Genomic DNA, 17,110 nt, shown 5'->3' with positions numbered 1-17,110 from the left:
GTCTCCTGTGCAAGGGCTCTTTGACTGCGCTGTTTTAAATAGTAGCGTGTGTTCACAGGGCACTTCTGCACTTTGCGCAGTACCAAGTGTCACTGACTGACACACAGCATTTATGTAACACATTACCCCGTGTGTATGTCCTTTCCTTCCTGGCCTCTCTGATCTGGTTCTTCCCGGCTCCTTGATGCACGCACACATGGAGAGTGTGCATTGCACACAGGCACTTCGCTTGGTTTTGCTTACTGTCTTCAGAAGTTAGAGCAGTAAGATACAGACTGTGGGATCAAATGTTTGTTGACAAGATATAAAAAGCAGCTTCCTAAGGATTGGTATTTAAGATGTAAGTTTAATAGCTGCTAGTACTTAAAGGGTTATTTTAATATAAAGAGGTTTTAGGTTGTAGAAAACATTGACTTGCTGAAGGAAGGGAAAAAGTTTTCACCAGACCTGCTTAGAAAACAAAAATATATTTTTCTTAGATTTAATAATGCTACCTTTTGTCCTACTAAGTTATATCATTCTTTAATAAAGATGTTATCCTCACTATTTTGTCTGAACTGGTCTAGTTTATTCACTTACTTATTTAATTTATTTATTCTGATTTGGAAATAGGGAAGGTGTCACCACATAGCTCAGGCTGGCTTGGTCTTCCTGTCTTAGCCTCCCAAAGACTGCGGTCACCACTGAGCGCGGCCAGCCTAGCTGCTCTCCTGTCTGTCTTACCTGTCTGCTTGGCTAGGTTTGCTTAAAACAAGATGACTGGCCAGTTTTGGGGTTTGGGGGAGGTTTTTTGTTTTGTTTTTTGAGACAAGGTTTCTTTTTGTAGCCTTGGCTGTCCTGGACTCACATTGTAGACCAGGCTGACCTAGAACTCATAAAGATCTACCTACCTCTGCCTCAAGTGCTGGGATTAAAGACGTGTACCACCACGCCCCGTGTTTCCAAATTTAAAAAAATTAATTTTATGTTAACAATTTCATAAAATACTGGCCTCAGCAAATGTTGAGAAAATTTATGTGTATCTGTGAGTATGCAGAAGAAGAAATGACCGTAAATATTTGGAGACAAGATAAAGTCGGTGTAAGATAATTCCATAGGTGACTTTGCTAAGGAATTCACATTTTGACAGGTCTTTCCTCAAGGGCGTTCATGGTTGGAGCCCAGTGTTCACATGTAGTAGAAGGGTGATATAACAAGTGCTGAGGAAGATTCTCCCTGGCTCAGCATCTTTGAAGAGGAAGAGCAGCATTAGAAGTTTGAGATGGTCAAATTTGCTTTGATAGAGCTTGCATTTCAGGCATGGCCCAGCGTGAAGCAGGGCAGGGTTGTTGGGGCACTTCAATGGCCAGCCTGACGTGGGCTCTGCTTAGGGTTCAAGAGAAATGGAGGTTCTATTGGTCTGAAGATACGTGTGTAGAATATAACAATCCTAATAATTGTCTAAGGCTAACAGTAAAAAACACCAGTCAGTTCCCTCTGCTGTCCTTGGCCAAGTTCCTAACCTCTTTTCTTTTTATGTTATGTTTACCTGTATATTTCTAAATAGACTAATTTAGAAGTTTTTGAGTAATTAGTGATTTGGAGCATTTGGGGCATTTATGAGAGAGGGGTGATGGGAATGTGTAGGTTTTGGTATTTGGGGTTTTTTTGTTTTTGTTTGTTTTGGTTTTGATTTTTTGTAGCCCCAGCTGGTCTTCCTGTGCAGTTAAAGATGACCTAAAGCCTCTGATCTTGCTGTCTCCACCTGAGTGCTGGGACTGTAGTCACGGGGCACCACACCCGATGTACATGGTGCTGGTGATGCGCCCAGGCCCTTGTGCATGCTAAGCAAATAGAGCAGCTTGTCTGCAGCCCAGCCTCAAGCATGCATTTTCCATGACAAAAAACTATTTTCCTACAAAGTCATTAGTGCACAGATTGTGCAGGTAGCCCCTACTAGTGGTGTCAAACTGTTGCATTTTACTTTCTAACATTTTATTGGGAATGATTAATTTATATTGGGTTTTATAGCTTTGTCAGCTGACCATCTGGCTTTGGTACAGCAGATAGCACGAGGTCTAGAATAACCTAGCAGGCCTCTCGCCTCTATGCAAGCACTGAGATTGTAGGCGTGCCCCACCCCCATGGCCCAGCTTGGCCTAGTCTAGGGTCTCAAGTATGTACATAGACCAGTGCACTTAAATGGCATTGCGAATGGCCCTAACTTTAGTTCCCAGCTCACCAGCTTCAAAAAAAGTGAGAGCAAGAGAGAAGAGGGAAAGTTGAACAGGCCCTTGTAGTGAGTTTAAAGGCAAGTGATATTTTTAGTCCTCACGTGCTTCTGTGTAATCCCAGTTCTTGCCTTCTATCAACCTTTTAATTTTTATCTTTAAAAGTTTTAATCTTATTTTAATCCTTAAATAATAGGCCATTTGGTATTTATATGAGTTTAATCTTTATACTCTGTTATAGTAAATCCATTTTTGCATATAGCTATAAATTATTCATTTTTTGGCTGTGTGATATTCTATTGTTTATTCTGCTACTTAAGAACATCTAGGCTGTTACCGTTGCTATGAATTATTTACTAGTTCTCCTGGAATATAGGTGTAAAATTTCTCCAGGGCAGTGACTCAGAGCTATCTGACTGCTTGCTCACCTTGTATTGTAACACAGTACGCATACATGCGTGTCTGTGAATCTCCCAGTTACGTGCTTCTTAGATTCAAATCTTGACTTTTTGACTTTGTGGCCTACTCAGCTGTTAGCAAAATCAGGCTTCCACTGCTGGCTCAGACATTTTTGGAAGTGTCACAGGACAAGTACAGTAAGTTGCCGTGTCTGTCATGGTCTACTGACCGTTCTCAGGGTGAAGGTCCTGCCAGGTAATATGTACCTCCATGACCCCAAAATTCAGACACAATGTATTTCAGCAAGGTTCTGGTTTAGACTCATTAGGGGACACTCTCTTTTGTTCAAGTGGCAGTGACTTTCCTGTTTTTAGTAGCTGTCCCAGTATAGACCAGCTGGCTACTGTGAGCACAGGCGCCATCCTGAGTGTTTTCAAGCTTCTTTCCATAGCCATATCTATTTCTCTTGGCTTACTATCATTATGTCATCCTGAGAGAAGACATGGAATTGTAAATGTTTTTGGGCTTTCTTTGTTTAAAAGTATGGCCAGGCTTGGGCTCCATATCAGAAGTCATCGTTCTATTATGGTTTCCTAACATTTCATCTCTCTGCTCCATTTTCAATGTGATCATTGAGAACTGTGACATCACATTGTTTGCTATGTCCTTACGTATACTTTGTTTCCCCTGTGAGACCTGGGAGAATCTACCCTTTGTTACTGTTGGTCACTAGTGCTCTGAAATGAGGGAGCTGGACCTTCTAGGTCTGCTTTCACCAGGTCCCGAGCACTTGGCCCCCTTCCAGCCCGTTGGTATAGGTTATTAAAGCCTGGGCTGGGGATGCAGTGCAGTGTTTGCCTAGTGTGCACAAAACCCAGAGTTCTCCCAGCACAGCATACACTTGGGGAGTGCAGGGATGTAGAGCTTTGGGAAGGGAATGTAGCTCAGTGATACAGAGGGTGCACAGTGCCTTGGCCTCATCCCTGGAACTGGAGAGATGACGGGGAGTGTTGTTCAGCACTTCCGAGGTCCCTGTATCATACACGTCTGTACATAAGTCCTCTGTATCCAACCTTTTGGACCGTACTTGTCATCCTTTCTCTGCTTTTCTCTTTTCATTCTACTCTGGAAGACTCTGAGCCTTTTCCTAGGTTCCTAGTGTGTTTCTAATTCCTAAGGCCTTTTTGTTTTGTTTGCCGAAAGTGCTATTTAGGGAGCATGTAGTAGTCTATTCTCATTTGGTGAAAGTACTGTTTCTCCCAAGTCTTAATCTTTATTTTGTTGTTGATAAGGTTTTTCTTTCTTTCTTTCTTTTCATATTCCATGTTTAAAGTTTTCTTGGCCTCTCAGATGAGGTTGAAGTCTAGGAAGCATATTAGAAGCTCTAGATGAGGGAGTGGGATTGGTTTTTGTTGTCATTTGTTTGTTTTTTGAGACAAGTTTTCTCTGTGTTAGCCTTGGCTGAACTCATTCCCTTTGTAGGCCAGGCTGGGCTTGAACTCACAGAGATCCACCTGCCTCTGCCTCCCAGAGTGCTGGGATTAAAGATGTGAGCCACCATGCCCAGCTGTGAGTGGATTGTTGACCTACGTCTTGTTATAGGGTGGCCATAGTAGCCTACTTGCTCAGACCTCTTAGGTTGTGTTTAGGGGTTTTTTTTCTTTTTTTTTTTTTTTCTTTTGTCTGATCAGATTCCTCAGAATGTCTGCACTGCATGATCCTGGGGCACCGTGACTGGCGACCCTTGTCGTGGTCAGCTGAGAAGAGAACTGAGTGCTTTGGAAGAGGTGCTTTTGTGTTTGATTAGTTTCCATGGTAGCAGCTGTGGTGGTTTTCCCACAATAGCCCTCACCTGGACCTCATACTCCACTCTAAGGGACATCCTTTTCACTTCAAAAGCTAGTGTCAGGGAGGGGCAGCTGTGGCCAGAGAGGAACACTGAACCACTGCTCAGACTCCACCTTACCCTTCCTTCCCCCCTTCCCTTTTATTTCCAGATCAGGGGGAACTTGTGCTCCTTTTAAAAGCTGTTTTGCCTGTGAATGGCTGGTGATTCAAATAAAAACCCAGAAACTTAATACTGCAGCTGTCTTTTCTCTCCAGCATGCACAGCTTCACTGTTTTGTCTCTGTTACTTGGCATACTTCTGTATTTTTAAAATTCCTCTTAATTTTAGTGGCGTGTAAGGAGAGTATAAAGTTAGACGCTTTTCATTCTCTTGCACATTTGGCTGTGTGTGTGTGTGCGCAGGGTGTGTGTGTGTGTCTGTGTGTTTGGATGGATGGATGGATGGATGGATGGATGGTTGGTTGGTTGGTTTTCAGTGCTGGGGACCAAGCCCAGAGTATCATTTATCCTACAGAAGTACTATACCTCAGAGTTAACCCATCTGCCCTGCGTTTCTCTAACAGAAAATCTGTTACTTTGCACATACATTTAACAGTTAGAATATGCATATATTCTAAGATTGTCTTCCCTCTTATGACATCATAGAAATCCTCTTATGGCCCTGTCTTGTTTCTTGGCTTTTGCAGGGCAGCATTGTAAAGCTGGTCTCTGCCTGTAGGCATGCCTCACCCACCAGAGGCTCTTTCTGGTCTCTCCACTCTAGATATTTGGGACTTAAATTACTGGGGACAAGTTTTAGCTGTCACAAGCTTTTCCTCCTGTAAAATAAGGCACCACCAGTTAACTGACTTGGAAACACACACTTCCAGGATCGCTAGAAAACTGTAGGCTCCATTTTCTGATTCAAGGAATTGTTTGCCCGGGTCCAAAGAGCAGTTCTATTCTGGATTATTTGAAAGATGAGGGAGATGAGCATATACAGGGGAGGAGGTCCCCTCAGTCACAGTCACAGGGGAGGGGGGAGTAGGGGGAAATGGGAGGGAGGGAGGAATGGGAGGATAGAAGGGATGGGATAACAACTGAGATGTGATATGAATAAATTAATAAAATATGTTTTTTAAAAAATGAGGGAGAAGAAAAAGAATACAACTAACACTTTGATTTTTATCATAAAGCAGAGTAAAACTTCATTGTGTAATAGGGATATTTATTCCAGGCATCTTAATCTTTAAATAGATTAAGTCAGTTGGTCTTTAATAAACATGAAATTACATCATATTTCTTTGTCTCTGTTTCACCATAGGATATACGATTGGATGCCCGAACAGCCGAATATATTCCAAGTGGAGCATTTGGAACGCCTGAAGCAAGAATTGCCAGAGCTTAAGAGCTGTTTGTGCCCCACTGTCAGCCATTTTGTCCCTTCCTCTTTCCACAGGGAGCCTGATATCCACGTGGATGCCAACGGCATTGACAGTGCAGAGAACATGTAGCTCCAGGGCGTCCAGGGCACGCGTGGCTGCTCTGATGTTCACTTCTCACCATTGAGCTGCCACCTCTTAGGATTCTCAGTCCAATGAAGCAATAATGAAGTATTTTACTATTTCATTACAGTTCCCGCAAGAATATCAAGTATGCTATTTATCACTTGGCCAGGTATAATTACCAATCACTCTGTACAATAAGAAAATATACTGTTAAACATTTTCAATGAGATATCTAAGCTTATAATGTTGAATCTTCATTTAAAAGCATAGTACTTGGAAATTAACTATATAAATATCTCATATTTAAAGTTCAGGCTTTTAATTTGATTATGCTTGAGAAAAATGACTGCATAATTATACCTGACCATGGAAAAAATAAGTACCTCAAATGCATGCATTTGCACTGGTGGCTCCAGCTGCACAAATCCTTGTGTCATCTGTATACATAGGCATCTTTACATGGGTTGATAGGAACATGCACCGTTTTCCTTCAGTATAAACCTCAGACTGCTGCCATTTCCCCACTGACCCAAACCAGCCTGCAGATGAACCTTGAAACTTGTTTCATAAACCTTTCAAAAATGTTAAAATTCCAGAATGCTGCAGGGTAACTTAATGTATAAAATATTAGTAAGAATTATATATTGCATATGTAGTAGTGTAGATCACAATGTATAAATTTGACTCAATGCATGCTTTAGGTTTTAAGCATGAGATTGTCCATGTTTACTGTTAAGTCCTTACATCTGGTGCTAGGTGAGTGAGATGTCAAGGACAAAATATTTTGCCGCCTAAATAACAAAGTCTGTTTGTAGACACTTGGAATATGCTTATTTAGTGTCTCACTACCTAGTGAAAGTAACTGCTGTGTGTGTTACACAGTAGTTAAATTCCCAAGCAGAAAAATAAATGTCCTGAATTCTCAAATTGGTATTCTTTATTGTTTAATATATATCATGTATGTAATTTATTTAGGAATGTAGATCTTCCTGTGTATAAATGCATGTTTTTAGGATTATACTAAGATTTCTTTATTAGAAGGCAGACTGTATTGCTAAAACTGTAACTTCAGAATGAATGTTAAATAAAATGACAGATTTATTTTTTTCCTCATTTTAAAATGAAATTTCAAGAAGGTATTACTTTTGTAGAATGGTTTTATAACGGTATTCTGACAAATAGAAATTTCATTCCGATTATATGGGCTGGCTCACCTCAGTGCATTCCTACTGAGGTGGTTTGTCCATGTATTGACATATTTTAATAGTAGCTGGGGACCTAAGACTTGAAATGACAAGTTGTATCTTGTTTTGTTTTGTTTTTAGAGATGGCCAGTTTAGCCTGGCTGTCCTGGAATTCACTGTACAAGCAGCTGACTTTGACTCTCAGATCCGTTTGCTTCTGCCTCCTAAGTGGTATTAAAGTCATGCGCCACCACCTTCAGCTTCCTGATTTGTTCTTAGCAGTGCAACCAAAGGGGTGGGGTCCGCTCTCCACTGTGGGAGATGGGGTCTGAAATCCTATCGTGTTGTAGTTGTAACCTGATGGGTAGTGGAATATGATCTAGAAAATGGTCCTCTCCAAGGGTATTTCTGCATCATGCATTCCCCCACATCGAATGGATCTTTAGTATTTTCGCATATCAGGAACCTTAGAAGACGTGATTGTTCTCCTTCTGCAGACCTGCGGCCCGTGTGCTGAGCACCCCTTATACTTGCCTAGTTTGTTCTGTGCACCTCCCGCAGCTTTCCCCATCTAGCTCCATGATGGTCTCCAGGGAAGAAGGGAAGCAGCAGATGGGTTAAGGAAGAGTTGGTGGCGAGTGTGGGTTCTAAGCAGTTTAGTTTGCTGAGAAGAGCTAGGGTAACTTCGTACCATAGAGCCTGGTCACTGTCTTTCCTCTCTCTTCCTGTTAATAGATGGTTAGACTGTTTCTCTGAGCTAACCCAGGCCTTCATATCACTAGCTGTCACCTTTGCACTCAGATGCTGTGACCAGCCCTGCGCCACTTCATCTGTGTCCATGCAGCCTTTGCTTGGAAGCTCTCCCAATCACTACCATGCCACAGTCTTTCTGCACCATCAAGCTTTATCTACTGCCAACACTTCTGGAAGGGAGGGGCCCGTATTTTACTACTCACTGCCAGTGATCTCAGGGAGCCTTGGGACGGTCCAGAGTGACACAGTTGACATTCATCTTATCAGCTTTATTTTTATTCCCACACTGAATGAAATTTATTTACTCTGAATACACGGTTGAAAGTGGCTTACATTATAATCAGTGGGATAGCTATTCATCTCAGTTTTTATAGGTAGAGGGTTATGGAGTGATTCTCCGGCGTTTGCTCCCTGAAACTAGTGGCCGTGCTGAGTGTGGACACAAGGCACACAGCTCCCTCCTGAAGGTGCTGAGTGTGGACACAAGGCACACAGCTCCCTCCTGAAGGTGCTGAGTGTGGACACAAGGCACACAGCTCCCTCCTGAAGGTGGCAGGAGTTGTCCTGACCTGGCTCTTGTCTGTGAAGCTGGAGCTTCTTGGGCCCGTGCGTGGTGCAGGCCACCTTGCCAGTCTTGATCATTGCCTCTTTCTCTGTAGCTGTTACTGCACCGTGTCATCTACAGTGTGTTTGCTTTGGTTACACTGGCTTGATAAAAGAGTACCCTTCACTGAGAATTAGCTACCACTAACTCTTCATTTAGATCTTGACTGTGTGATTTTCAGGTTGAAAGGAAGGTGTTCTTATCAGAAACAAAATACCGTTTGACACGGTCAGGGAGTCATTTAACCTCACGGGGCATCTGTAGATTGAGAAGTAGATTTGAGATTGTAAGGGACCATTGGATTGAGACTATGCTGTCAATCACCAGCACTGCACAGGCCAGGTGTGCTGGGATATATGTATCCTGTGATCCCAGGTTAACTTGCTACATAGAAAGTTTGAGGCCAACTTGGGGTACACAATATCTAGTCTCAACAACAACAACAAATGAAATAACCCTGACTTCTCAAGGCCTCAATGGAGCAGCAGCCTGAGTAGTTAGGACAGTTTGGATCACAGCCTGTTTTAAAACTCAGGCCAAAGAAGTCATGGCTTTTGTTTGTTTGTTTGTTTGTTTGTTTGAGAGGGAAGTGAGAGTTGTATTGAGGGAAGAAAATGTGAGAGTCCTGATATTGATTTCAAAGCCGAGAGGAGGGATGGAGAAATGGCCCAGTCGTTAGCCCTGGCTGCTCTTTCAGAGGACCCAGGTGCAATTTCCAGCACCTACATGGTAGCTCTTGGCCTCTGTAACTGCAGTTCCAGGGTAATGTGGCATCTCTGCTGGCTTTTGAGTACTGTGTGCGTCTGGTGCAGAGACATTCATGCAGGCAGAACTCCTATAGGAATAAAATAAAAATAAATCCTTAAATGAAAAGGGCTAGCCAGTGGTGGTACATGCCTGTAATCTCAGCAGAGGCAGAGGCAGGGGGATATCTGAATTCAAGGCCAGCCTGGTCTACAGAGTGAGTTCCAGGACAGCTAGGGCTACACAGATACCCTGTCTCAACACCCCTCACCCCCCACCCCCAAAAAAGGAGATAAAAAGGACTAGCAGGCCTGAGGAGACAGGCCAGGGGAATCTCTTAAGTTGAAGGCCACCCTTGTCCACATCATTCTAGGCTAACCAGGACTACACAGTGAGACCCAGCTTCAACCCCACTCCCCAACCACAAAAGCCACCAAGGAAAGTAATATCGGTATAGGAATAATAGAAATTTTCTTGGGTTAATCCACACAATATTTCATTAGATTTATATAAGCATCTCTACCTGTTGCCTCAGAAGGAAAGCAAGATGAGACATGAGCTAATAGCAGTCAATGAATTCTCAACAGAGGATTATCGAATGGCTGAGAAACAAAGAAATGCTCAATGTCCTTAGTCATCAGAGAAATGCAAATCAAAATGACCCTGAGATCCCATCTTAACACCCATCAGAATGGCCAAGATAAAAAACAAGTGACACCACATGCTGGCGAGGATGTGGGGAGAGAGGAACACTCCTTCATTGCTGGTGGGAATGCAAACTTGTACAGCCACTTTGGAAATCAATCTGACACTTTCACAGAATAATGGGAATAGGGTTTCCTCAAGACCCAGCTATTCCACTCCTTGGAATATACCCAGAAGGTGCTCCAGCACACAACAAGGACATTTGCTCAACCATGTTCATAGCAGCCTCATTCATAATAGCCAGAACATGGAAACAGCCTAAGTGTCCCTCAATAGAAGAATGGATAAAGAAACTGTGGTACATTTACACTATGGAATACTACCCAGCTATTAAAAACAAGGAAATCTCGAAATTTGTGGACAAATGGATGGAACTAGAAATGATCATAATGAGTGAGTTAACCCAGACTCAGAATCACATGGTATATACTCACTTATAATAGAACACTAGCTCAACAGGGATGTCAACTGAAAGTCTTCACTTACCAGGAGATTGGGATAGATGTGAGGACATCCTATTGTGACTCTAGGTGAGAGAAGTATAGGAGAATAGGGAAATAGAAGGATCCAGAGGGTCCTAGAAACCTACAAGAACAACATCATGATGGTCAAATCTGGACCCCGGGGGGGGGGGTCTGCTCAAGCTACTGCACCAACCAAAGACGATAGATGCAGTAAATACTCATCTACTTGGCTACTCAGATCTAGCCAAGGGAGAGGACACTATCCACAGTTGTGTGGAGAACAGGGACTGACTCTGACATGAACTCTGGTGCCCCATATTTGACCACTTCCCCTTGGTGGGGAGGCCTGGTGGCACTCAGAGAAAGAATAAGGAGGCTACCAAGATGAGACTTGATAGACTGTGACCATATGGTGGGGGAGGAGGTCCCCTTCTGTCACAGACCTAGGGGATGGGAATAGGGTGAAAGAGGGAGGAACAGGAGGAGACAAGCAAGTGTATAAAAATTTAGATGTAATCTGAATAAATTAATTAAAAAGGGGAAAAAAAGAATCGCAATGTTCTCTTGGTGGCTTTTCCTTTGATAAACATTAGTGTCCTTCCCAATATCTTCTGATTGGTTTTGGTTTAAAGCCTCTTTTGTCTTAGGTCCATTTGCTTGGAATAATTTTTCTATCCTTTTGCCACAAGGTGATGTCTATCCTTGACACTAAGATGTATTTCTTGGATGCAGCAGCAGGATGGATCCTGTTTTCACATCCATTCTGTTAGTCTGAGTCTTTTGATTGGAGAACCGAGACCATTGATGTTGAGATACCATCAATGAGCAGCCTTTGTTGATTTCTGTTATTTTGTACACACGCACGCGCGCGCGCACGCACGCACGCACGCACACGTATGTATGTATGTGTGTGTTTTCCCTTGTTGGTTTGTTGGTCTGGGATTCAATAATAAGTTTTCCTGTGTACAGTGGTCTTGACTGGCATGTGTGGTTTTCCTGGGTACAGTGGTCTTTGCTATATTGAGGCGGGAAGTAACTACAACATTTTATTCAAAGACGTACTCAACAAAATGAGTTGCCTTTTGTGTTTATGCACTTCAAAGTTCATTCCTGGATCTTAACAGCTACTCTGAGAGGTTTTTGGGTTTGGGTTTTTTGGTTTTTTGGTTTTGTTTTTTTGTAAAATGTGGGGTTTTACATTTTTTATTCTTTGTGAGTTTCACATCATGCACCCCAATCCCATTCATCTCTCTGTCCCTTCTGTCCTCCCCCCCCCCCTTGCAAACCTCCCAAAGAAAATAAAAAATATCATGTGGAAGCTGGAGTGTGTCACAGAGTGGCACACACTACACCCATTTGTCCACGTACCTTTGCTTGTAAATATTCATTACAGCAAGTCATTGGTCTGCTCAGAGGTCTCTGGCTTCTGCTACACTATCAGGACTGGATCCTCATCTGGACTCCTTAGCTACCCTATTGTTGCTCCGTGTCATGGAGACCCCGCAGCTTTGGATCTGCAGGACGGGCTCTTTCTCACACTCCAGGAGTACATAGGTGAGGAAGGTGTTAGGGTGAGCCACCTCAAAGCCCTGGGTTGTAGCTGAGTTAGTCAACCCACTGACTCTTCCCACACCCAGCTCTCGTGCCCTCGAGTGTGGCTCACCCCACGACCATCACTACCAGCACCAGGGCCTGATCTTCTCTGCTGCCCAGGTGAGGCGCAGGGCCCACTCTCTTGAAGGCCACATCTGGTGAGGGGTGGCACCAACTCTGTGCAGCCCTTGGACATCAACATGGCCCCAGGCAGGAGCCCAGACCAGGGACATTTGCACGGCCTTTGGTGGTGACACGGGTCGCTGGCATCAACACAGACCTCTGCTGTTGCGTGGCTGTGGACCCACACACGGCCCTCAGCAGCCAGCTCGGTCTGGGACTTCACCACGGCCACCTCAGGTGGCACATCAGGCTGTTCCCCACAACTCTCACATCCAGCTCTGCCTCTCTTCATAGTGCTCAAGCTGCCCCACCTCTCGTTCTCTCCCTAAAATGTTTTTTTTTTTTTAATTACATTTTATTTATTTTGTGTTTGCATGTGGGTGTGCATTTGGGCTTGTTCACAGTCCACAATGTTCGTATGGGTTCCAGGAACTGAACTCAAGCCATAAGGCTGGCATCTCACTGGCCTATAAATGGGCTTTTTTGGTTTTTTTTTTTTTTTTTAATAAGTTTCCATTGCTTATCAGCTGTTCCAGAGATGCACAGTTAATTTTTGTTCATTGGTCATATCCCTGACAGCTTTGTGAATTCATTTAGTCAAAATAGTCCAAGCATTCTGGCACAAGTGGGTGAAAAGGAAAGAGAATATTATTTAATTTCAGGGCTTTTCTAAGTAACGGTCATAACTAAAGTGGGTTTTTTTTTTTTTTCTAGTTTTAAGAACTATCCTGTACATTTTGTTAGCTACTGCAGTCACAGGCAGCCTGGATTTTTTTTATTTTTTTTTCTGATTGTCAGTGGAGATGGTAGCTTGTGCTCACTGAACTCTCCCAATAGATGGCTGTCAACATTTATTAATTAATTTATTTATTTTGAGATTTTTTGAGAGGGTTTCTCTGTGTAGCCTTGGCTGTCCTGGACTCACTTTGTAGACCAGGCTGGTCTCGAACTCACAGAGATCCACCTGCCTCTGCCTCCCAAGTGCTGGGATTAAAGGCGTGCACCACCACTGCCCAGCCTTGTCAACATTTAAAACAAAACAAAACACCTCATTTTTTTCTCCGTTTGCAGAAGAACCAGGCCCCAATAAGAGGTATTGAATGTATTTGATGAGCTTTTGAAGGTTTAGGAAATAGTCATGATTTTTCATTCATCTTAACTTTAATGGGATGAAGGAATAATTCAGATTTGTTTTGTAATGTTGACTACAGTTGAATATGTGCACCCTACTCATGAGTGTCCACAGCCTTGTTCTGTAAGCCTCTCTGTCATCCACACTTAGAGGTGAAACTGACTTAGATTTTTTTTTTTTTAAAGAGGCTATTTTGCAGGGCTGGGTTTAAGCACAGCACCGAGGAGTGAGGCCCCACTGCTGCCACTGCTGTTCTCCGGCCTATGGTTTCTGAGAGGTCACCCACACAGGTTGCCACTGTTCAAGGTTTGCTTTCTGGTTTTGTTGGGTTTTCTGCTTTTGTTTTTTTTGTTTTGTTTTGTTTTGTTTCTGTTTGTTTGTTTGTTTGTTTTTTGTAGAGATCCACCTGCCACTGTCTTCTGAGTGCTGGGACTAAAGGCCTGAGCCACTACCCAGCTGGGCACTCCTTGCATTTCTCCTCATCTCCCTGGCCCGTCCCTCCCTGCTTAAATCTAGGACCAACTTTTGCCCCCTGAGCTCAGGACATGTTGAACTCAATAGCGAGGGGTGCACATCCGTGCTGCACTTGGCATCATCTGTTCAGCGTTGTCTTCCAGTTTCCTTGCTGATGTAACTATACAGATCACTATGTTTGTTACACCTTGTGTGTTAAACCATATTTTTTCTTTCCCAGTTTTTCAACTGATTCTCACTCATGCACACCTGATTGTAGTTCACTCTTTTCCCTTTTTAGACTCATACTTCGTTTTTACAAAGAAGTATAACTTCCGCTCGTCGGTAAATACTCTCAATCTAAAATTATTTTATTTGCTTTTATTTGAAGCAGAGTTTTGCTTTGGGCTCAGGGCAGCTTAAAGCTCACTAAGTAGCCTGAGCTGGCCTCAAATTCATGATTTTCTTTTTCTGCCTCAGCCCACCAAATACTGGCATTACCCGCTTTAGCTGTTCTTACCATAATGATCTTAAACTATTTGATTTTAAGACATTTTCCAAAGTGTTCTTTCATAAACCCCTGCTCTGCTTGTTTGGGGGCTTTGTCTTAACATTTCGAATTGTGTGTGTGCATGCATGTGTGCGCGTATGCGTGTGTGCTTGAATTCAGTGAGCATGGTTTTTTTTTTTTTTTTTCTTCCAGTGTCTTGTGGTCTTGTGATTTCATCCCTTGGGAGCTCCAGACCTCAGTGTGAACCCAAGTACAGGCTTTATACCTGTAGTTAACGGCCAGAAAGAGCAGGGGACCAGAGTTAAGACATGGTTTATGTACTGGGGCGGGGGGGGTTGTTTCTGCAGCTTCCAACATCTACCTTTTGTAGCAGTGTTTGCTGTGTTAGGCAACTCTCGACAGCCAACCGGATGCTGTAAGACAAATTGCCTTTTCCCCCCACCCCCCACCGCCATTCCCAGGCAAAGATGGGCATGTGACAGGCATATGAGCAGAACTGGGCCAGCCAGACTCCTAGGTCACCCTGTCTTATTCAGATTGGCAGAGCTTGGGACAAGTGTGCAGGGCTCCATCCCCCAACACCTCTTAAATCTGACTCTTAAGCCTTCTGACCTATTTCTTTGGCCATTTCTTTCATTCTGTGAGATTCCTCACTTCCTTCCAACACAGCACTTTATTCTAGTCTCAGTTAAAGCTGTTCTGGGGCCTTCAAACAGATTTGTGAATGAAAACTACAGGCCTGAAAATGCTCAAACATAACTTTGTGTAGGTTTTCATTTTAGCAGCTTGTATTTTATTCTGGCAGTAAGATACTTTACATACTTAGTATTAATAAACACATTTAAAATTGATCTATTTTGTGAGTGCTTTGCCTACATGTATGTATGTGTTCTACGTGCATGCCTGATACTGACAGAAGCCAGAAGAAGGTTTTGAATCCCCTGGAGCTAGAGGTCTAGACAGTTGTGAACTACCATGTAGACACTGGGAGTAGAACCTAGATTGTCTAAAGGAGCAGAAAATGCTCTTAAACTCTAAGCCTTGTCTCCAGCCTTATGTTTTTGGTTCTTTTTAAAAATAATAATAATTTAAAAAAAAAAACCCAAACATTGACTACTTTAGTACTGGTAGTATATGCATGAATGTGAACAGCCTCTCAGGGGCTCTTGAAGAAAATGTGTTCCCCCCCACCTCCTCTCTTTCTCCTCCTCTTCTTCTTCTTCTTCTTCTTCTTTTCTTCTTCTTCTTCTTCTTCTTCTTCTTCTTCTTCTTCTTCTTCTTCTCTCTCTCTCTCTCTCTCTCTCTCTCTCTCTCTCTCTCTCTCTCTCTCTCTCTCTCTTCCTCCCCTCTGAAAGTCAATAATTGCTAGCCCTACTCAACTAGCAGTGGAGTTCTATGGTTGCCTCACTCTATCCATGCTGGTATTTGGTCTGGCTTGATCTTGCACATGTCCTGTGCATGCTGTCAAAGTCATATGAATTTGTGTGTGCAAGTGTCCTGTGGTGCCTGGAAAATGCTGTTTCTCTAGTCACCCACTACACTACCTCTGGCTTTAATCCTTCTGACCTCTTGTCCTGGTTATATTTTTGTGAACCTGATACAGCTAAAGTTATCATGGGAAGAGGAACCTGTGTTGAGAAAATTCATTTTTTTCAGGTTGCCTGTAGGTAGAGTGTGCTGGACATTTTCTTGATACTGATTGGGAGGGCCCAGTTTACTGTGGGTGGTGCCTCCCCGCCCACAGATGGTTCTGAGTAGGATAAGGAAGGAGACTAAGAAAGCCCTGGAGAGCAGGCCAGTAAGCAGCATTTCCCCGTGGCTTCTGCTTCAGTTCCAGCCACCAGGTTCCTGCCTAGGCTTCTGTTATGAAGCTCCATTTTATGCTAAGCATCCATGTTATTACCCAACAGTCATTGGCCTCTGACTCCGGTCCTTTGAAGATAAGTTCCCAATAACCCTGACTCAGTAACTCCTTGCCCCAAAATGTACAGCCGTCACCATCTACTTGTTATGATATGACTGCCTGTTTATTTTGGCTTCTATAATTTGCTTATGCAGACACCCAGATTGTTCTGAATTTTAGTAATCACTTAATTGGCAGAACGGTTTTTGCTTGCTTGCATAGACATGAAGGTCTTCATGTGGGTTTTCCCATTTAAAAGTCCTTTCCCACACCTCTCCTTCATGGCAATCTCAAATCTGGCTCAGAGACTGTCAATCCTGCTATCAGCTAGTCGTAAACTTTTTAATTATAGTTGAATTGAGTGGTCTTTTCCAGGGGGTCCCAAACTCCATAACACATCTCTCAATGGACTGCTACCCAGGACACACAAGTCAAAAACCTTTCCCTGCCCAAGTTGCTTTTGATCATGGTGTTTTATCACAGTAACAGGAAGCCAACCAAGACATTCCTTTTTCTCAATGACCCCTAAACCTTGGGTAGGGACTTCCCAAGCAGGACTCTGATGACACAGAAAGTATGCCAAATGGGTCTCATGAAACTTACACACTTCTGTACAGCAAAGGAAACTTATTTGAATGGAACACAGCCTTCAGAATGAGTGAAAAGCCTTTTCCATCTAGACGTCTGATATCAGATTAGTATTGAGAATATGCAAAGAACTCAAAAAACTAAACATCAAAAAAATGGCCCAGTTAAATATGCTGTGGAACTGAAGGAAACATTCTCAAAGAAGAAAGACAAATGGCTAAGAAATATTTTTAAAGCTGTTTAGCTTCATTAGTCAGAGTTCTCTAGAGGAATAAACCTTTTCCATCTAGACATCTGATATCAGATTAGTATTGAGAATATGCAAAGAACTCAAAAAACTAAACATCAAAAAAATGGCCCAGTTAAATATGCTGTGGAACTGAATGAAACATTCTCAAAGAAGAAAGAC

The 17,110-nt window shown here is 42.9% G+C and overlaps 1 protein-coding gene across 4 annotated transcripts in view; it reads left to right on the top strand.

Moving 5' to 3' along the window:
* The window catches only part of Gpcpd1 (glycerophosphocholine phosphodiesterase 1), a 52,115-nt gene extending 46,155 nt beyond the window's left edge, over positions 1–5,960 (top strand). For all 4 annotated transcript variants that reach the window (XM_051144680.1, XM_051144682.1, XM_051144681.1 and 1 more), the window contains one exon: positions 5,761–5,960. In XM_051144680.1, the coding sequence (XP_051000637.1) occupies positions 5,761–5,950 (190 nt within the window). In that variant the 3' untranslated portion in view covers positions 5,951–5,960. The remainder of the gene's footprint in view (positions 1–5,760) is intronic.
* Positions 5,961–17,110: the final 11,150 nt, after the last annotated feature.

The sequence above is a fragment of the Acomys russatus genome, chromosome 4 (assembly GCF_903995435.1).
Source record: "Acomys russatus chromosome 4, mAcoRus1.1, whole genome shotgun sequence".
NCBI lineage: Eukaryota > Metazoa > Chordata > Mammalia > Rodentia > Muridae > Acomys > Acomys russatus.
Note: the sequence above shows the minus strand (reverse complement) of the source record. Positions and strands in the feature narration are given on the sequence as shown.